The sequence below is a fragment of the Sturnira hondurensis genome, unplaced genomic scaffold (assembly GCF_014824575.4).
Source record: "Sturnira hondurensis isolate 20B ecotype Veracruz unplaced genomic scaffold, ASM1482457v3 Scaffold0025370, whole genome shotgun sequence".
NCBI classification, from domain to species: Eukaryota; Metazoa; Chordata; class Mammalia; order Chiroptera; family Phyllostomidae; genus Sturnira; species Sturnira hondurensis.
The window spans coordinates 9832081-9853514 of record NW_028098001.1 but is presented as its reverse complement, the minus strand read 5'-3'; the positions used below and the strand labels follow the sequence as shown (position 1 = coordinate 9853514).

General features: G+C 40.9%; 1 protein-coding gene and 1 pseudogene across 21 annotated transcripts in view; one reads left to right on the top strand and one right to left on the bottom strand.

Annotated features, from left to right (window-relative positions):
- The window catches only part of SNAP91 (synaptosome associated protein 91), a 130672-nt gene extending 122461 nt beyond the window's left edge, over positions 1-8211 (bottom strand). For 16 of the 21 annotated variants that reach the window (XM_037039316.1, XM_037039321.1, XM_037039327.1 and 13 more), the window contains exons 1-2: positions 8005-8211; positions 6988-7147 (exon numbers count right to left, since the gene is read on the bottom strand). In XM_037039316.1, the coding sequence (XP_036895211.1) occupies positions 6988-7117 (130 nt within the window). In that variant the 5' untranslated portion in view covers positions 7118-7147; positions 8005-8211. The other 5 variants (XM_037039320.1, XM_037039336.1, XM_037039317.1 and 2 more) reach the window with 5 other exon arrangements.
- A 3029-nt stretch (positions 8212-11240) lies between these two features.
- On the top strand, positions 11241-12516 carry LOC118982303 (keratin, type I cytoskeletal 18-like; annotated as a pseudogene).
- The last annotated feature ends 8918 nt before the right edge of the window (positions 12517-21434 follow it).

Here is a 21434-nt window from a genome sequence, read left to right as displayed (position 1 = left end):
TGCTCTGACCAACTGAGCCACCTGGCCAGGGCTCATGTTAATTTTACTGGTGAGGTTTATTACTGATTGAAACCAAGGCAAAAGACAGCTAAATAAGGAGACTTCAGACAATTTTTAATTATTAATCACCCACTGGATTTGAGAGACAAGGGATAACTCTCAGATTAACGGCTTGGGCAAAGTGGGTGGGCAAAACCTAGTTCTGAAGAGCAATTTCTAATCTTTCATGCATGAAGTAAGCCAATCAAAGACACAGAAAATCCAACGAAGGGTAGAGCTGGGTTTGTTTTCTTCGAAATGGTGAGTTTTCTTTGAAATGGTGAGTTAGTTTCAAGAAGTTTGGTTGCGAAAGAAAAGCACGGGATGGCAGGTTGGGTGCTGCAAGAGGCCACGGCGTCCAAGGAGAGCTGTGTGAGGTGGTTTTGCTTGTTTTAAATGGAGATACTCAAAAATGTTTATTAAAAAGCAATAGATTAACATACCACTGACAGGGAAAATAAATGATGTAGGAAGAAGGAGAATTACAATTTAAAATAAAAGTGCCAACTCTAGGGAAATGAAGCCAAAAAGCAAAAACACACAAAGTAAGCAAAGATTCTGCTTCTTTCTCTTCTGAGCAGCAGAGCATGGTACAGAGATGCTCTAAAATTCCTTAGGACAGAGGTCCCGAGCTGCCGGGCAGCAGACTGGTACCAGTAGAGGCCAGGTGAGAACAGGGCCCCACGGCAAGAGGTGAGCCTGAATGTAATGAGCTTGAATCATCCAGAAACCATCCCTCTCCACCCTGGTCTGTGGAAAAATGGTCTTCCACGAAATCAGTCCCTGGTGCCAAAAAGTTTGGGGACCACAGTTTTGGAAGATATTAGGTGCTCCATAAAAATGCATAAGAGAGAAACCTTATGTAGACACATGGAAGGGTGAAGGGACCCTCACATACCAAGGAGAGCAGGAAAGAAAGCTCCAGAAAGGCTATGGGCTTCAGTGTGCAGTCCTCTTTCTAGTTTGTGCTCTAAGGAAGACACCATTATTTCTCACATATAGGTCCTCACACACCTGACATTGGTATGCCATTCAGCCATTGTCCCCTTTATAAGAAACAAGCAAAAGATGAACACCTAAGAAAAGGCAACCAACACTTCCCTTCACAAGCAAACAATATATATCCCTGTAAAGAGAAAGGAATTTATAATTTTTCATGGCAAGAAATGAGGATTTTCAAATTCCTTAACTGCACTAAGATCATATTTAAACGCTCTGTTAGTACCTGCTGGCTCAGGAGTTGAGTCACCCAAAATACGATTCTGTAAGGAAAGCATTCTCAGGCCTCAGGGAATAGGGTTATATGTCACTTCTGACCTTCTTTACCAAGTTATTGAAACCACGATAGGCTCCAAAGAACACTCTATCCTAGCATCAATATTTTGAAGAGAGGAGGTAAGATATTTAAAGGATACTTATTGTGAAGAGCTAAGAGATAGATCCATGGCAACTACTGTATTTTCATACTATAAGATGCACTTTTTAATATTTTTTGCTTCAAAATTTTTCTCCTACTTTCTTCCTCTAAAATCTAGGTGTGTCTTGTGGTCCGAAAAAATAGACACAAGGGAACACACCTAGGTTTTAGAGGAGGAAAGTAGGAAAAAAAATTTGAAGCAAAAAAATGTGGTAAAAAGTGCATCTTATAGTCCAAAAAATATGATAAGGGCTCAGATTAAATTATATATAAGACTTCAGTGACAATCTATTAAAAATTAAAACTAATATGGCAATGTAACAAAATCTAGATTTTAACCTAAAATGCTGTAAGCTAATACTGCAATTAAGATATGAATTTACTGCCCTAGCTGGTGTAGCTCAGTGGACTGAGTGCAGGCTGCGAACCAAAGGGTCGCAGGTTCAATTCGCAGTCAGGGCATATACCTGGGTTGCAGGCCAGGTCCCCAGTGGGGGCCACTCGAGAGGCAACCACACATTGATGTTTCTCTCTCTTTCTCCCTCCCTTCCCCTCTCTAAAACTAAGTAAATAAAAATCTTTAAAAATATTAATTTACTTACTACATACATAATTTTATGTACTTTTCCATGAATACTTTTTTTTTTAAATCACCAGGGCAACTTTTAAAGCACTAACTTGAGTTCCCAATTTTATACTGGTTTTAAGAAAATATCTGCTAATCTCATTGATTGCCAAAGAGGAAAAAATATATAAAGTGACCCAAATATATTTAACATTATACATAAAAAAAGATTTCTCTGAAAATGAGGAAGTTAAAAGATCCAGAAAGAAATCCCAATTGTTCCACCAGCTGATGTAAAATAAACCTGGCTTAGTAACTTGGAAGTCGTTTCTGAAGCAAGCGCCCTGCTCTTGCCCAACTCCTGGCCACCCTTTTGCTTCCCTGGCTCCTGCCAACCCCTAAATCTCACATGACCTCTTTTCTTCCTTCCAGAGATGCTGAGCATCATCTGGCAAGGTCACCGGGCCACACAGATTGGACCCCTTAGCTTTATGATTTCTGAAAAGCTGTTCAGAAGTGTATTTTCCTCATCTCTTCTTGGCTACTTAGAAAATAACTCAGATTGTTTTAAACCATCTCTAAGCTTGATCTTCTGGTGAATTAAGAAAAAACAGATTGTGCCTTGATATAAAAAATGAAGGCTATATTTAGGCAATACTAAATAGTTAAGTGAGAATAACTGGAATCAAAGTAAAATATAGATACGACGAGCTGCCATACTTCTCATATTGCAAGTTGCCCTAGTGTTTAGATACTTTTATATATTGTTCCAATTCATTGTATTCAATAAATTTTGCTTACTTTTTGGATCTTAGCACTACAGAAAGCTCTGTAATTTATAACAAATATTGAATTACTGATATCAAATTAATATGCAAATAACATCTACAAATCAAAATATATTTTATATATACTAAGCTTTATTCAAAGCAAATAAACTTTTAGGTTTAAATTTTCATTTTATGTTTACTCAGAATATGTCTTACTTATTAGCAAATATTTTATGAATAGAATTAAAACAGCAGGAATTCTGTGATAATTTGCCAACGTTTGCCTTGAATCAAAATACCATACATCACCCTACCTTTATGAGATATTCTTAAAAATATATAATCTCATTTTGTCTTAGGAGGGGAGGAATCATTTAAAAAATGAAAATATCAAACATAAGATTCAGAACTTGAATTATTTGCTTATTATGTGAGATAAGCTCATTATCAAAAAACCTCATGAGGTCTAGAATACAAAAAAATAGGATTAATGATAACCAATTTAGCTTTTTATAAGGTTTGATTTGATGTTAGTAGTCATATCTAAGTTTAGATTTTGGTGATCTTAAGTAGAGTCTTCAACAACATGGCATATATAGAAATTGTTCATAAAAACAGGGCTGCAAAACTTCCCATATTTTTCCCCTACTGGTGTTACTTTCAGCCTAGTCTCTCTATTTTTTTTTTTTTTTTGGTTGTCATTGTTCTTTAACCTTGACACAACATTTGGGTAGGTACTGGGTGCCCTACCAGATCTTGTTACTTTGACCTGGGGCATCCTGTAGACCACAACTACAAAACAGAAAAGGAAAAGCAAGTGTAAAATAACTGTAACCAAGAAGACAAGTTAGTCCAGGATGTTTTCTATATTACCAAATCCATACCCAGTCACAATGAAGAGGAAGTGGGGGTGTATAGGTGACCCAGAAAAACTAACCCAAACCAATACTGTTTCTGTGCGTGAGTTTCATGGGCACCGGGCAACATTATTATAGCAGGACAGAGTCGGAGTAATAGCTTTACATAATCACAAATTACCTTAAACTATATAATCCTTACCTAAATTATAAAGGTTAACCACATCCTTTAAATTTAATACATAACTGCTGATTATAAGCTTTTTCTGAATATAGTTTCCCTTTAGGAAACATATGGTTATTGAAAAAAGGGAAAAAATCTGAGAATATATATCGAGAGTTTCTTTTTATCTCCACCTTCTCACCATATGTAATTCTGTCCCAGACTGTAAATAATTTCTTCAAATGTATAAATCATGTGCCATTAAGCATCATTTTGTAAATCACTATAATTAATAATAATTTTCTTGGCCTATCAACCTAAAGAGAAAAAATTATGTTTTAAACCATAATTTAACATTAAGTACATGGTACATAAAGATTTTGAACCCATTTAATTATCCAGATATCTAAAAAACCCCACAGAACCATATACTTTATTGTTACTGTCTTTCAATCTAAACTCTAAAATAAAAAGTTTATACACAAATCAATCCAATTATATATGAAATTTTTTTGTTTCAAATTCCCAACTTTACATTTTAAGCTCTTTTCTTCGCAAGTAGCATTTAATATTTTCAACTCTAAAACACTAACTACTTAAGAGTATTTCAGGGCCTACAGGGAAACCTAATCATGCGTTTGTGTATTTTAGTGACAGGTGTGACTCACCTGTATAACTGGTATGTTACTGAAAACCCAGGAATAAATTAGGTAGTCTGTTATTAAAAGGAAATTCACAAGGAATCCTGAGTAAAGATGCCCTTTTATGGATATATATATGTATACTTCTAACATTATGAATATTCAGGTTTATCATATTATCTTTTCTTAAATAAGAAAATATCAGTAATGTGATATCTATCTATCTTTCCAAATTTCACCCTAAGGCGGGTTGTAAGTAAAGATACTTTACGACTCAGTGGAAACGCAAAATGTTAAAAGGAACCAAATATTTCTCAATACTTGGCTTTTGCTCATTTTTTAAATGACAGAATTAAATTGTGTTCATGAATTTCAGGAGACTGTAATGAGTACATGGATTATGATGCTCAGTTTCACACAGTGCCTTGCAAACAGGATGGGTATTTTGAAGATAAACCATTCAGGCTAACACGGTTCCTTCCCCCCACCCCCAACTAAATAAACCACAGATGGCAGTTAAGTACAGTGGTTAAAAGCTGTAAAGTTAATTATCCTCCCTGAACTAGTTAAGCAGTGATCAATTAACATATAGCTCAGTGCCTGGCATAAAGTAACTGCTCAATAAATGTCTTGCTCTTATGATTATTCACATTAATAATTCAATAACAGTTCCTAGTTTTGCTGCTCTCTTTAAATATGGAATCTTACCCCTACATCTTAGTCCCACATCTTCAAAATCATCCTACCTATTAACATATACTGCAGATACTGGAAAATCTTCCTCCTTGAAAAATTTCAAGGGATTTTTGAGATCTAAAAGAGTAAGGTGACTGACTATGTAGTTAGATATGGAAAAGTTAGTCTTCATCTGATAATGTTTTAATGGAATGCTCAAACCTGCGAATGTTCTCTGAAATGTATTGATCTACTGATCTATCATTTTCAAAACATTTAGCAAATCCATAAATGATAGCTTTTTATTATGAGGATTTGCTAGACTGACACACACCTTTAAGACATGAGTCATCCTTCCAGAGTTGGGGAAACTGATGGAAAGATGGCTACGTGATTCAGCATGCTGCAACAAAGTGAGCTGGTCATGAATTTATAATTTCCACTTCTGTTAGGTGCCCTGGCCCTGGTGGCCTCTCTCATCCTGAACTGCATATATAACATATACCACTATCAACAAATGTTAAGAACTCCTGCAGAAAAGAAATAATGGTGTTTTCCTCTCAGACATGCTTTTAGAAGCAAGATTTTTCATTTTTATGAGATAACAGGTTCACAAGGCTGGATACAATGTCCATCAAGGCTTCATCAAGCTTAGCTTATACAGGTAGGACCAGAGTCCATTCTAACACTGGTGCCATTTTCTCAGCTACACATGGAAGGTGGTAGGGAAGGCCTGAAGCAAAAAAAAAGAAAAAGAAAAAGAAAAAACCCAACAAAAAAAACACACACAAAAAAACAAAAACAAAAAACCCCAAAACCCAGAAAATGGGCAAAGGAAGTCAAATGTGAAATGGGTTTGGCCATGTCTGTGTCTCTCCTGCCAACACTTGACCTTTACCAACAAACATGGAATCCTAACAGGAAAGCTCTTAAGCAGGTCAAAAAGACTGAATAGCAACTACAGAATCTATTCTGACACAGCTTTACTTATTAGGAGCCTCACACCCAAGGCAGGTGAAAGGCTTTTTCTAAGTGTCCCTATTTACCTTTCATTAACAAAATATTACCTGTTAATCAAATAAAACATTTATTTCAGAAATACATAGATTTCAAACTTTCTATCAAATAACCCATACGAAAAAAAAGTTATGAATCAAGTGTTTTCATCTAAAATCACACCACCTCAGACGCTGGCAAAGCACATTCATTTTGCGACCACAGCCTAGTCACTCTGCCCAGCAGTTTCTGAGAAGGGGGCAAAGAAGTGTGCCAGAAAGTATAAAACAAAATCGCCATGATCTATAAAGTGCAACTTCCTCATTTGATAGCTTGAATTTATTTCAGTCTGGTATGATTATACACAACATACACTCACACACCCACACTCACACACAAAATCTCAGCAGCGACACTGAAGAGATGGCAATGCCAAAAAACTATCCAAAATGCATTTAGGAAACAACTGGGGTGACGAGTTTGACCTTCCATAAATCCATCTTATTTTTTGTTGCTGTTGTTATGACTGTGCAACCCCTGATTTCCTCTAATCTGGAAAAGGAGGGGAGCATGGAGAAGAAAAAAAAAGAGGTGAACAGTGCCTAATCCTGAATGTGCAATTTCTCAGTATCTTATACTGTTAATAAGTACACAATCTTTTTCTCCACTAAGACCTTGGAGGTCAACAAGAGGAAAAAATATGGCTCAAAGTCAAGGTTTCAGGGTTGACCCAAAGGGACAGTTGGAGATTCCGCTGGGAGTTCTGAAGGCTGCAGCATTACGGACAGTGAGCCCAGGCCGCGCCGCCGGCAGCCTGGGCGCCTCTGCCATGCGCATGTCCCACTTATATAAAGAGATGCTTACAGTCCAGGTGCTTTTTCTTGGGGCCCATCACTTCATGAGTGGTGGCTTTGCAGACCGCTCTCGCTACAGCGGAGCCTGTCACGCTGTACTGAGCGGCGGCGATCCGATCCGTGAGCGTTTGGCCCGACATCTTCTCTGCCGGTGTCTACCGCCTCCTTTTCTGCGGGAAAGTAGGGGAGACGGACCTGCTTTAACCTACAGACCCTACGCCCTCGGAGACTCAGGCCTTGCCTCCTCCCGCCGCACGGCGGCTCTCTTCTCCGTCCCCGCCCAGGTACCACCTCTTAGAACCAGCAAAGCGCCGGGCCCGACTCAAGCAACGTGGTCTAGGGGTTCTGAGTGAGGGTAGGTCCGCAACGGAACCCCAGCTCGGGTTCCGGTCCCAGCAACGTGCCACCATCCGCTCCCAGCTCCGCCTCACCCCCTCGGCGCCCCTCTGTCAATCACCCCTTTGCCTGCAACCCGATCCCTGAGGGCCAGACCGGCGTGCTTCAGGGTTATTCCCGGGGCGCCGCGTCCACCCGGCTCCCACCGCGCACGTCCCCACCGCAGCGCTGCCACCTTGCAGCCCGCGGGCTTCGGAGAATGACTCGGGTACCCAAGCCCTGGCAGCTTCCCTCCTCTTGCTTGCGCTGCTGCGGAAAGGGCTCGTCCTTCTTCGGTTGTGGTGGAGATTATCCTAATGTTGCGCCATGTTATGCCCTCTCCTCCCCTTCCTTCCTCGCCGCAGCCTCCAAAGCCCCGCCGAGGTCCTTCACCTGGGGACCCTCCCCTGGTCCCCAAACCCCCGCTGCAGGGACCGGTCCGCTCTGCGGAGGCGCCAGAGTCTCCGAGCGCCTCGCCCTTCCCGGCAGCCCGGCAGAGATGGGCTGACAGCCCAGCCCCCCGCCGGCCCTCGAGCGCACCGCGGCGCTGTCACCCAGCCGCTGCCCTTCTCCTCGCCCTAGGATTATCCTCCCTGATCCTCGAGCGGCCCTGGACCGGGGAGGGGGCCAAGCCCGGGCCGCCGGTACTCACCCCGCCCCAGGAGTGGTGCCTCCCGCCGCAGGATGAGCAGAGCCTGGGCCGCCCAGGGAAGCCGCGCCGGGTGGGTGTGTGCGGCCGCGCGTGGACCTGGTGCCCCGGGGCGCGATACCTCCAGCCCTGGCCCGGCCCCAGTCCTCAGCTCCGCGGTCCGGGCGCCCGCCGCTGGTAGCCCCAGGAACCAGTGCCCGCTTGCTGCCGCCGCCTCCGCCAGCGCCGCCGCGTCTCTCTAGCACTCCGCGCTGCGTCCCCATCCCCGCCCCCACCTCAGCTGTGGCTGCTCCAATGAGTCAGGTGACGGCGGCGGACAAACCCGGGCAAGCTCTCCGCTGAGCTCCTGGCGGCCCCCTCCCAGCTACTCACACACGCCGCCCCCTCGGGGCAGAGAACGTACAAGGAAGGAGAGCATCCCTGGTAAGCGCGAGAAGATAGGGAGGCGGGGAGGTCAGGATTCAGACATTTATTTACCCAGCCTTCCACTCTCCGTCAGGCGCCCAGCAGCCCCTCCGCCCCCGGCCCCGCACCCGGCAACCGTTTCTTGCGAGCGCGCCGCACACACCTGCCAACCCGCTGCGGGATGCGCCGGAGACTGCGGGGGCGTTGGCGCGGCCCAGTGAGTGGGCTTTGGGAGTTTAGCTCTACGAAGGCCAAGGCTAGGGCGTGGTCGCCGTCTGCCTGACAGATGCCCATCCCCTTGTCTTGTACATTTCGTCTCACACTCGCCCTCCAGTCAAAGGCTGCCCTGGCCGAGATTGTCAGGACGAATTAAAATGTCAGATTCTACCGGCCAGCTGCACCTGTTACCTGTGAGTCCTCAACTCCTTGGAGCTTCTCTACTTGTCTGTTACAACTGGGAGTCCGGGTAGGCAGGTAATTCTAGCCACTTTGGTCTTAAACGGATATTAAGGTCTGCTGCAAGGACGAATAATTAACAAAGCCATCAGTGGAGTCCCAGATCACATTCAGAGCAATCATTTGAGTGTGTAAGGAAAACTCTTTGTATCCTTAAAAACTAACGTCTGCCAATTAAATATAGTGTTTGAATTGCATACATGAATTTCTAAACAGGGCTTTAGGCTCGTTTAATAGTTTCACGTGTTGCCATTTTCAAAAATTATTTGCCTTAATCTAAAACTCTTTTAAGTTTCCTAAGTAGAATCAAAATTAGAACTTCAGCTGAAATTTTTCTTGACATTTTACTTTGCTACAGGTGGCCTTTATTTGTACTAGAGGCTGTAAAATGTTTATCTATACTGTCAAGGTTTTGTTGTGTTCTCCTCTTTCCCTGGTACAAAATTCATTATTTCACAACTCTTGGGTCTGACTCTTGCATTACTTAGAAGCATGCTGATTAAAGGAAGGACTGCCCAAGACCACCGTTGTTACATTTCAAATATTGGTCTAACCGTATGATCTAGCAGTATCACACGTAGGTATTTATCCAAGAAAAATAAAAACACATCTGCATTAAAAGATGTATACTCAAATCTTGTAATACCTTTATATAATGACCTCAAACTGGTAGAAACCCCAATGTTACTCTGATGGTGAGGGGATAAACACAAAGGGGTGTATCCACGCACTGGACAGTACTAAGTAGTAATGAAGAACAAATCAACAACATGGATGAATCTCAAATGCACGGTGCTAAATCAAAGAAATCAAAGAAGCACTACCCCCAACATTGCTTATTGTTGTGGTTCTGTTTAATGGCATTCTGAAAGAGGCACAACCGTGAGGACAAAGCATGTCGAAGCCTAGGGGACAGGGAGGAGATTGACTGCACAGGGGCTGAAAGTAACTTTTTGGAGTGATAGAAACATCCTGTGTCATGTGATGGTTACACAACTGCATATATTCTCAAAATTTGCCCACCGTGTTATGTGGGAACCGTGCTACAAAATGGCTAATACAAAGAGCTGGGGTGGCCGTGTTGATCTCAGACCATGTAGACTTCACACTAAGGAACAGTAGTAGGACAGAGAAACATTTGATAAAATTTTTGTCATCATGATAAAAATTCATCAAGCACCTACAACAATTCTACCTGTTTACATATCTGGAGACAGAGCTTCAAAATAGGCTGAAGCAAAAACTAATGGCATTAAAAGGGAAATAGGCAAATCCACAATTACAATGGAGGATTTCAACATCTTTCTTTTGATAGTTGATAGGATAAGTAGAAAATGGGTAACAGAATTGATAACTTAAACTAACTGATTTTACCTAACTGGCATTTATAAGAACTCCCCCCAACAACAGTGGAATACATTCTTTTTGAGTAAACATGGAACATTAACCAATATAGACCACATTCTGGGCCATAAAGCTAGTCTCATAAATTTAAAAAGATTACAATCATACAAACTGTGATCTCTTACTACCATGGATTTTAACTAAAAATCAGTAATAGATATCTGGAAATCACTAAATATTTGGTAATTAAACAGTACATTCTAAATATGGGCCTAACTTTCCCATGAAAAATTAGAAATTACTCTGAACTGAATAATAATGAAAATGCAACATATTAAAATTTACAGGATGAAGGTAAATTGGGACTAGAGGGAAATTTTTAGCATTAAAATACATTAGGAATAAAGAAATACATAAAACAATTAAGTTTTAACCTTTAGAAACTAGAAAAAGAACAAATTAAACTCAACATGAGTGAAAAGAAGAAAAAAATAACATAAAATTGGTGAAAAAAATAGATTACAGATAAAATCAATGAAACTTGCTTTAGAAACAATCAATAAAACTGATAAGCTCCCTAGCCAGACTGATCAAGGAAAAAAAAGTGACACAAATTTTCAGTGATAGGAATGAAAGGATGGATAAATATAATGGACATTAAAAGGATAAGAGAATATGATGAACAACGATATGCCAAAAAGTTAGATAATTTATGTGAAATAAAGAAATAGTGTAGAATAGTTGTTCAATGTGCAACTGTGATTTATGTCACATCTGTTACTTTTAGTTAAGAGCTTTTGAGTAAGTAACACTTTTCCAAATAATATAATCTGTGAAGAATTTGCTTTTCAAAAATAAATTGGAGTAGATCACAGTCAATCCTATCATAGCAGGAATCTACATATAGTAGATTATGTACAGATAGACTGAGAAGTATGGGAGGCCATGGTCTGTCCTTGGTGTTCTACTCTCGTCTCTGTGCAGTGCAAGGGAGGGCTTCTCATCTTTGTCCCTTGAAAAACACGAGCTTCATCATGTGCTGTAGCTTCTCCACCAGCTTCTGGACCCTGGGCTCTGTGCAGTCTCCCAGCTACCAGGTCTGGCGGGCCAGCAGCTCAGCCAGCATCTGTGCAGGCGTGGGGGGCTCAGGCTCCTGGATCTCAGTGTCCTGCTCCACCAGTGTGGGGGGCAACTGAGAATCGGGGCCCTGGCTGCAGGGATGGCCTGGGGTCTGGTGGGCATAGGAGCATCCAGAGTGAGAAGGAAACTATGCAATGCCTGAATGACCACCTGGCCTCCTACCTGGAAAGGGTGAGAAGCCTGGAGGCTGATAATTGAAGACTGGGGTGCAAAATCTGGGAACACTTAGAGAAGAAGGGACCCCAGGTCAGAGACTGGGGGCATTATTTCAAGACTATTGAGGACCTGAGGGCTCAGATCTTTGCAAATTCTGTGGACAATGCCTGCATCATTCTGCAGATTGGCAATGCCTGTCTTGCTGCTGATGACCTCAGGGTCAAGTATCGAGATGGAGCTGGCCATGCGGCAGTCTGTGGAGAATGACATTAATGAACTCTGAAAGGTCACTGATGACACCAATATCACACGGCTGCAGCTGGAGACAGACATCGAGGCTCTCAAGGAGGAGCTGTTCTCAAGGAAGAAGAACATGAGGAGGAAGTAAGTGGTCTACAAAACCAGATCGCCAATTCTGGGTTGACCATGGAGTTGGATGCCCCCAAATCTCAGGATCTCAGCAAAATCATGGCGGACATCTGTGCCCATTCTGATGAGCTGGCTCGGAAGAACTGAGAAAAGCTAGACAAGTACTGGTCCCATCAGACTAAAGAGAGCAAAGCAGTGGTCACCTGGCAGACCACTGAGGTAGGAGCTGCCAACAGGACACTCACAGAGTTGAGACATGTGTTCCAGTCATTGGAGACTGACATGGACTCGATGAGGAATGTAAAGGCCAGTTTGGGGAACGGCCTGAGGGAGATGGAGATGCGCTATGCCAGGCAATGGAATGGCTCAACGGGACCCTGCTGCACCTGGAGTCAGAGCTGGCCCAACCCGGGCAGAGGGGCAGTGCCAGGTCCGGGAGCATGAGGCCCTCCTGAACATTAAGGTTAAGCTGGAGGTTGAGATCACCACCTACCGCAACCTACGGAAAGAGGGGAGGACTTCAACCTTGTTGACACCCAGGACCAGAGCCCCTCTTTACAAACCATCCAAAAGACCACGACCCACAGGACTGTGGATGGCAGAGTGGGGACTGAGGTCAACAACACCAACATATTAAGGCATTAAAGGCAGCAGAAGGGTGGCATAACATAGTGAGGCAGAGGCCAAGAAAAAGTTCATTGAAAGATTTAACAACAACAACAAAAAGGAATGTTATTGGTTGTTTTGGAAGAAAGTCTTAACTGACCTTGTAAATAATAGTATAGTTCTCAGTGATAAAGATTTAAAAAACACCAGGTTCTCATATCCAGGAAAACTAAGATATATAACCATGAATGTTGTATGCTAAGTTAACAGAAAGAAAGTTGATTAAAAGAAAGAAGTACATTGAGAAAAAAAGTGATTCCTTATCAATGTATTCCCTTTGAAGAATAAAGCATACAACAAATAGTATTCAGTAAATCTTAAGCAAGAATAAGCATTGACCTGCAATATTTAGGTATAGGGTTTTTAAAATTAAATTTATTGGGGTGACACTGGTTCTCAAAACCATACAGGTTTCAAGTATACAGCTCAATAAAACATTCTCTGCATACTGCACCCTGCATCCTTTGCCTCAAGCAAAGCTTCTTTCCATCCCTATTGCCCCAGACCCCAGCTTTGCCCACCTTCACCTGGTTCCCACCCACTTTTCTCTCTGGCTATCACCATACTGTTGTCTGTATCTATGTGTTATGTATATATGGGTTTTTGGTTTTTTTTTGGTTAATTCCTTCACCTTTAGTCATCCATTTCCCTGTGGAGATGTGTGTTGTTTTTTCTTGCATTAATACCTAAGTGTGATATTGTTTGATCACATGGGCCTTTGAAGGCCCAGACACACAATAAATACTATTCAATAAACCTTAAGTAAGACTAAGCATTAACTTCCAATAATTTTACAAATTGAAGGATCTTTTGATTGTAATGGCCAGAAAAGAGGTTTAATACAGTAGACATCAAAAACATTGGCTCAGAAAAAAAAAATACTACATTTTTATCTGAGCCCAAAGGCATGTATGTCACTGTACAGATTTTTTCTACATCTCTAGTTTAATTCACGTTTTCTTCTGAGTATCAGATTTAATAGAGAAAAAACAAGCCAACGATAATTACATGTAGACTGAAAATTTATATCAACATTTGAAGGCAAACGTCTTTAAGCTCTTGGTTTTGGGTTATTCGTAAGACACATGAGTAAAAGTAAGAGAAATAAAGCTAAGGGCAATCAATTGGTAAAAACCTCAGATTTTTAAAAAAATCATATTTTTCTCTAAAAACTACAATGTTATTAAGGTAAAACTGTAGGGTGACTTCATTCCAGGGATGCTTTTGTATCATAGCAGAAAAACATGTGAGGTGCAGAGATGACTATGCTAGGATGTATCTACTCACACATGCAAACTCAAAAGCAGTTGGCAACAAAAAGCAAATTTTGATATCCCGAATGCACTTACATAGAGATAAAAAGGTTGTTTCTCTTTTATGAGAGGACAAATGAGAGCCCTTAAAACTGATGGTCATTCTAATGTAGCAAGAAAATAGGTTGCACAAAGTATTAGTAAGATTGAGATTCAAGCCAGTAGTTCATTTTAGGGAAGTACAACATTTTATCTGGGAAACCATTCAAGTTATTTAAACATGAAAATAAATGGAGAAACAGTGTATCCCAAGATGGGACAAAATTATTCCTTAAGTTTTGTTCTGCCTAAAATTCAGGTTAGAAATGAATTCCATAGCAACTGGCATAGTTTACATGCTTGGTAACTTTAAACAGTTTCAATGAGGTATATTCATTTTGCTTTCCCCTTTTAAATTTAATTTGGCTATTCTGGTTGCCTATTGTACAACAAGCTTTCACTTAAAGAAACAATTTTTAAATTCTCTCTCACAGGTCTGTGAATTAATGGGCATCTGCTGGGTAGTTCTCCTTTGAAGTCTTTTATGTAGTTGCAGGCAGGTGAGAGCAGGGGCTGTGGTCAGCTGTAGTCTCCTGGGCTGTCCAAGGTGGCTTATTCACTCACCTCTCTGGCAGCTGACACTGGCATTTCACTGAGAGCTCCACTGAGGTTTGACCATAGCACTGATACAGGGCATCTTTATGTGGCTTGGGCTTCTAATGGCAGAGTGGTCTAGCTAAGTCATATTTCGTTCATGGTGGTTGGCTTCCAAGTGGGAACATCCCAGGGTGGAATGTTCTGAGAGACATAGGCGGAAGCTGGGAAGCTGGGAGGTTTCTTGTAACCTAACTGTAAGGTCGGTCATACAGCATCAGTTCTGTTGCAGTCTACTGGTCAAAAGCAAGTTACAGAGACAGCACAGGGGCAAGGGGAGGGGACTATTACTGGGAGGCTTTGGGGACGGGGGGAGGGGGGGGGGCAACTGCCACAGTAACACTCAAAGGTAACCTGGTGAAGATCCTAGAGAGAGAAACCTACACTCTCAGAAATGTGAGGTTAAGTGATTCAATGAAGATTCTTTGAGAACTGCTCCTCAAGGAATTGGCAACTGATCAAAAAAAATTACTGGAATTAAAATAATACAGTGAAGTATTTCCTCTGGTTTGAATATTCTCTCTCATGCACCAGGTGAACTCCTACTCATCTTTCAAGACCCTAGATCCAATTGTATATGACCTGTAAGTGTTTACAAAGTCCTCTGTTTTAGCCCCTTCTTTTTACAGATGAGGAAATTTAAGACTAGGGAGTTTAAGTGAATTTCTTCTATCACACAGTGAGATAAAGGCATAACCAGTCCTAAACTCCAATGATCAAATTTCCAATCCAGTATTCTTTTCTTTGTACTCATGGCTTTTTAAAATTGCTTCTGATAAAGGTATAATAATACTGACAGAATTTCATTTTGTAATATTAATTAGCTCTCCATTTTAAAAAGTCCTTTTTAAAACCTCAAGGGTTGGAAAGCATGACAGCCGATATCTTAGTTTGTGGAATTGGATAAGCCCTGGTTTGAGTCATTGGCATTCACCCTCACTAGCTGTATGACTTTGGGAAAATTCTGTGGCCTTTAAGGCTCAATTTTCTCATCTGTAAAATGGGCATGATTATAATATACATCTTGAAGGATTGTTATTACCATCAAATAAGATAACGGCATATAAAGCCAATAGCACAGTATATGGTACATAATAAAAGCCCAATGGGTGTGATTCATACTACTCAGTAATTTGGATGGAGTAATTGATTTTATTATTAACATGAGGTTATATTTAATTGTATTTTACTATTATTTCATTATTTGGAACTACAATGCAAATTTATACAGTTCTCTGATAACTATATTATTCTACTAGTATCATTTCTGAAGTGAGAAAATAAACTTAATAAATTACCCAGTTTCTGAGATGTAAAAACCAGATTACTTCAGATACCGCCATGGTTGCATTGAGCTCCTGCTATTCCCAGGGAACCAAAGTAGAAAACATATGCGTATGCAAATAAGCATTGTACAGTAATGCTGTTACACACAGCAGTGCTTTCTTTCTTCCTTTCCAATCTAAAGAGATGATTTCAAGCGGGGAGTAAGAAGATTTTTCTTTGAGAAAGGAGAGGATTAACCAGTAAAGTCTGTCTGGAGAAGAACGTTTCCCAAATAAACTAACTCAGACACATGTGAGAGCTGAGCCAGTGACCCTCACTGTCCAGCGTTAGCTCTTTAAGCTCTCCTCTTGTTATTTTACTTTCTCCTCAATTCTGGTTGTTGTAACCTAAAATGTCATGGATTGATCTACATTCTCAGCTGCTTAGGACAAAAGACTAGGGCTCCTCTTGAAAATTTATCACATGAGCACCATAGAAGGACTTGCATTGGCATGCACGTAGCTCCAGGAACTCAGCAGTGTCCTGGGAGGAAGTCTGATGTTCTCAGACTCCTTTGAACTTTGTGACCGCCACATATACATTGTACTGGTCAGTACAAAAACGTTCTTGTGCAAAAAAATAATCATATAGATCAACTCTAATTTTAAATATGTGACTATTAGCTATAATTCTATCAGTCAACCACTTCTGTTTCTCTGATAAAGAGGACATTAAAGAGAAATTGAAAGTTTAGGGTATTTGACGATTATTGAGTATAACCAACTGAGAATGAAATGCTGTGTTACAATTTAAACTAATTTTGTCTGGAACAAGTAAGACCTTAGTCTTTCCAGAGCATAATGCATAACAGTATTGAGTAACTTTTCCACTTTCCTCAGGTACTTCCCTTTGTCCAAAAACTAAGGCTTCAGATACGTGGGAGTCATTACACAGGACGGAGCATCGTTGTGGGAGGTCTAGAAAATTAGAGCACTCTACATTTAAAGTTTACTCAAGTACTTATGTTAGCCTCAAGTTAGAAAGTTCTATATATAAATCCCCCCCCCCAAAAAAAAGGATCTTGAAATAAAAAAACATAATTTCCTTTAAAAAATGTTGGTTTGGAGAACCAAGTTTTCAATGGAGGATTAAACTTTCACATTTAAGTAGGAAAATGGTAAAAAATATAATAATAATGTTAGTATGCCAGTTTTTCCCCTTGGAGAAAATAAAGAATGAATTGGTTGTTTTACCTCCAAATTTATTGGTCAATGGATGTCTTGACCTTAAAATTGTATCCTAACCTAAAACTGGTTTAATTCTATTGTCATTGTGATTGATTTTAGATGTATTCATAAAAATAGAACTTAAGAAATTCTCTGGCTTCTTCACTCATCACTCATGGACTTGTACACTTGTCATGTGTATCAGATGCTTCTAGACGGGCGTTATCAGAGATGGGCATTTGGCTTGATGACACCTCAGTCAGTATCAATGGTGCATCTCTTCCATCTGGCTGTGGAGGGACAGCCAGTTTGTTCCCATTGTTACCGACTTTATTCTACAGCCCCTGTCAAGTTCACTCAGGATTTTGGTGATAAGGAAGAACAAACATGGACATTACAAGAAAACCCTAAAGCTTCCATTTTGTGGGCAAAAGCAACAAATTATAAATCAGATAAGTAAGTCAATAAACTTACCATTTATGTGGCATTGCTTTCTAAGGATATGAAAGTATTTCTCATTAATAGTCCACAGAGTTTTAAAGATGTTCATAATTCTGAGGTAACAAATACTGTTGTTTGCATCTGTGAAGTTCTATTGGGGGCTTTAGCCCTCAGCCTGGTGCCATCCAGGGAGGGACATCATTTGGCAGCTCCATGGTGTATTGCTGGTTGCTGTCCTTTGTGCTTGGAGATGTTATTGATTGCCCTAACTACTGGTCCCCGTTAGGACCTGCAGCCCTTTCTAAATTGTGTATATATATTTGATTGATTTCCAACTGTAGTAATGGTTTGTGTGGTTGCCTCTGTTTGAGACCTGCCTCAGATTCACAACCTCCTGCTTATAAATCCTTCATGGTGATTACATCTGCTTAAGTGCATTGTCTTTCAGGGGCTGTCATCCCCTGCGGCCCACAGCTTGGCAACTTCCTACACATTCGAAAGTCCTTAAAATATTTTTTGTGCTTTTTGTAGTTGCAGTTGTCTGAGCTTCAGCTGGCTATCGCAGCCTCATCCTCAGCCGCTTCCTCTCATACAGCCGTGTGGAGGAGCCATCGTTTCAATGACAGGGATCTGGCTGCAGTCAAGGAGCTCATTGCTGGAGACTGTGTTGCAACTTTGTTCACCATAGTGACCATCTCAAAGGCTGCGTGTGACTTTTATGATAGGTTTAAGTGTCACTGTCATCCAGAAGCTTAGACACATACACCTGGAGCTTGATACCTATTCTAAACTTTATCATCTTCTTCTTGGCCTCCCCAGTTCAGGAAAGAAGAGTGCCGGTCGTCAAACAATGCACGATGTCTTCCAGCCCCACGGCACAGAGGGAAAATCCTGAGTGGGGAAGGGCTGCCTCACAGAGGCTCGGCTGAAGTCAGGCCAGTAGAGATGTGCTCATTCCATGGGAGCAAGTTTCTTCCTACATGGAAAGAACAGCAGAATTAGCATAGTTAGTAGAATTATTTGAGAAATAAAGTAACATGAGCTACCTTCATCATCCTGAAAGATTCTTTTTTTGCATGTGTGGAAGAATATTCTGGCATAATCTATGCCTACTTTTATCAACTATGAGCAAGTTTATATAGAATAGATTACTTCAACTGTTGTCAAAAATATGTATCCTAGTTCTTTATTTAGGCTGGTTCAGCTATAGAAGCTTTGAAAAAGGGTGGCAGGATGTGAACCTCAGGCCATCACGAGGCCTAAGCCCAAATGGCACCTACTGTGTGAAGTGAGGACCAGACAGGCAGTACTTGGTTGTCCGTGTAAATGAGCCATAAGGAAATAGAGCCCAGTCAGCAGGCCAGAGCCAGGGCAGGATCCAACATTGGTAGAAGTGCCAGTAAGAGAGAAAGTGAAGAACAGGAATTAAAAATCGTTCTTAAATCCTACCTGGCTTGGTTCAGGCTTGGAGTAACATTGATTCTGCAAATATAAATAAAGTAGCCCCATTTCTGAGAATGGGTGTAGAGGTGAGAAGCTCTCAGCAAGAACTCTGCCTGAATATTTTAGTCATACTATTTTGCACTATAGTTTCATGCATAAGTTGTCTTCAAGTGGTTTAGAAAGTAGACTATTAATAATATGCAAACATATTTCTTCATAATGCTAAAGATCTCATCAAAATAATATAATTACTTTTCGGTGGTATTATTTGGTTTGATATACATATATATGTTTAATACAAGCAAAGATTTTCAATTCTAACCTCATCTTGCTTCCAGCCTTATTTATAGGCAAAGTAACATTTAAAACTGGAGCTAATTAAATGTGTTTTCTTTTTATAAAAGCCAAATATTCCTTCCTCCGCTTACGTAGTTTCACAGATATATCAATTTCCTGCCTATGTAATTGTCCCATTTTATCTCTTAAAATACAGATAAACAAATGTTTGATGAGTGAGCAAATGAATGGATGGACCAATATCTAACACAGCACCTAAAACACAGGAGATGCTCACTCAATGAGCTTAGTAAATGAATAGATGGGAAGTTGTAGGTAGTAATGACACCGGTGATGGGAGTGGGGTTTTCTGAAAAATTTAATTTGTCAAATAAACCAGGAGACTTTTATAGGCCCTTTGATTATATGAGGTCAGATACACAGAGAAATTAAGAAGAATGGCTGGCACTTTTTAGAAATCAACTGGATTTTCTCCAAGGAATTCAAGACTTATAAGCTACAACTTGCCAACTGCCCATTAGTCCTTAAAACACCTTCAAGTGAGGCTACAGTTGTTCACAGCAGATTTAAAGGGCTAGTCACTGCTGTGTTGTGAAAATACTGTCGTTTTGTTAGCTCAGCAGAACACTTCCATAGGTGCATGTAGCAACATTGTAAAGTAGCTACGCCGTTGCTGTGACTCCTGACTCCTGACCGAGTTTCATAATCTTTTCTTCCTAAAGTTTGCTCAGTGGTTTCTTAGCAACTAAATTGTATTTTAATGTTGCATTTTCTCAACCAAAAACCTTTTCCTTAAACCTGAATAAGTAGATGATAAATTTCTGCTATAGCAGTGGTTTTCATATTTAAGACTTAAATCTCAGTATTTGCTTTGCTTAGGGACTGCATAGTTAGGAAATAGCTATTTTAAGCTAACTATGTTGAAACGTAAACACTGACAGATAAAGCATATCACAATATAGCTTTAAATAATAATATGATATGCCAAGAATTCAGCAAATTTTGTTGAGAACCCATATGCCAAGCTCTTTCTAGGAAAAAAAATGCTTGTCTCAGTGGAGCTTATGTTCTAACAAGAGAAGACAGAAAATAAACTAATAAATAAGTTATCTAAAATGTTAGAAAGTGACGAATACTATAGAGAAAGAAAAAGAGTAGGAGGCTAGTATGGAAGGATGACAGTGGTATGGGAGGGTGACAGTGGTATGGGGGGTGACAGTGGTATGGAGGGGTGACAGTGGTATGGGAGGGTGACAGTGGTATGGGGAGGTGACAGTGGTATGGGAGGGTGACAGTGGTATGGGAGGGTGACAGTATGATCTTAGGTGGGATGGTCAAAGGTCGGGGGTTGTGGAGGAGGGACATTTGCGTGAAGACCCAAAGAAGGCGAATGAGCTGCTGTCAGGTACAATACATTGATCATCAATCTTGCACATTTCCTTTTGAACAGCCCTCCTGTGTCTATATATCTCTGTATGGAAGATGGCATTCCCCTGCCTCAAACTTCAGGGGCTTCCTATTGCTTTAGCATAATGTGCAGTCTCCTTAGTTTGTTCTATGAGAACTGCTGTGATCTCACCTTTGGCTCAGCCTCCAGGCCCCTGCCTCTTTCTCCTGCCTATTCTGCTTCATCCATGCTGGTTTTTTTCAGTTCCTTCTTGAGCAGCAATGGCTTTTCCACCTTTTGGCCTTCCACAAGCATTTCTTTCTGCCTGCAATCATTCCCTGGACTTTTGCCTGACCAGCTATCTAACTAGCTGACCACCCCACCTTCTAAACCACAAGTGGCAAACACAAGGCCCGTGGTCCAAATCCGATGCTCCACCTTGTCTTGTCTAACCCGGCACCTTTTTTCTACCTGGCAGTCGCGCTGAGGTCTTGCTTAACTGTTAAGGAGTAGTTACATTTATACAGTCCTAAAAATACATTCAGCCCTTTGAAGGCCACCTGGAGGCTGATGTGGCCCCCAGTGAAGATGAGTTTGCCACCCCTGTTTTAAACTATCCCCTGTTCTTAGATTCTCGGTGCCTTCCCAGTCCTTATTGCAGTCATACGTAAATAATTGTTTCTGGAATTATTTGTTCAATTCCTGTTTTCTGTTTGTTGTTTCTGTTTTTCCATCAGTTAAGCAAACTGATGATTGGGATGCCCTGTTCTTTACTGTATCACTAGAACCTGACACCTGGAGAATGTTCAGTATGTGCTCGATGAACAGAATGTGCTTGAAACAGAGTTGGGCTGGGGAGAGAGAATGTTGCAGATGAGGGTAGGGAAATAA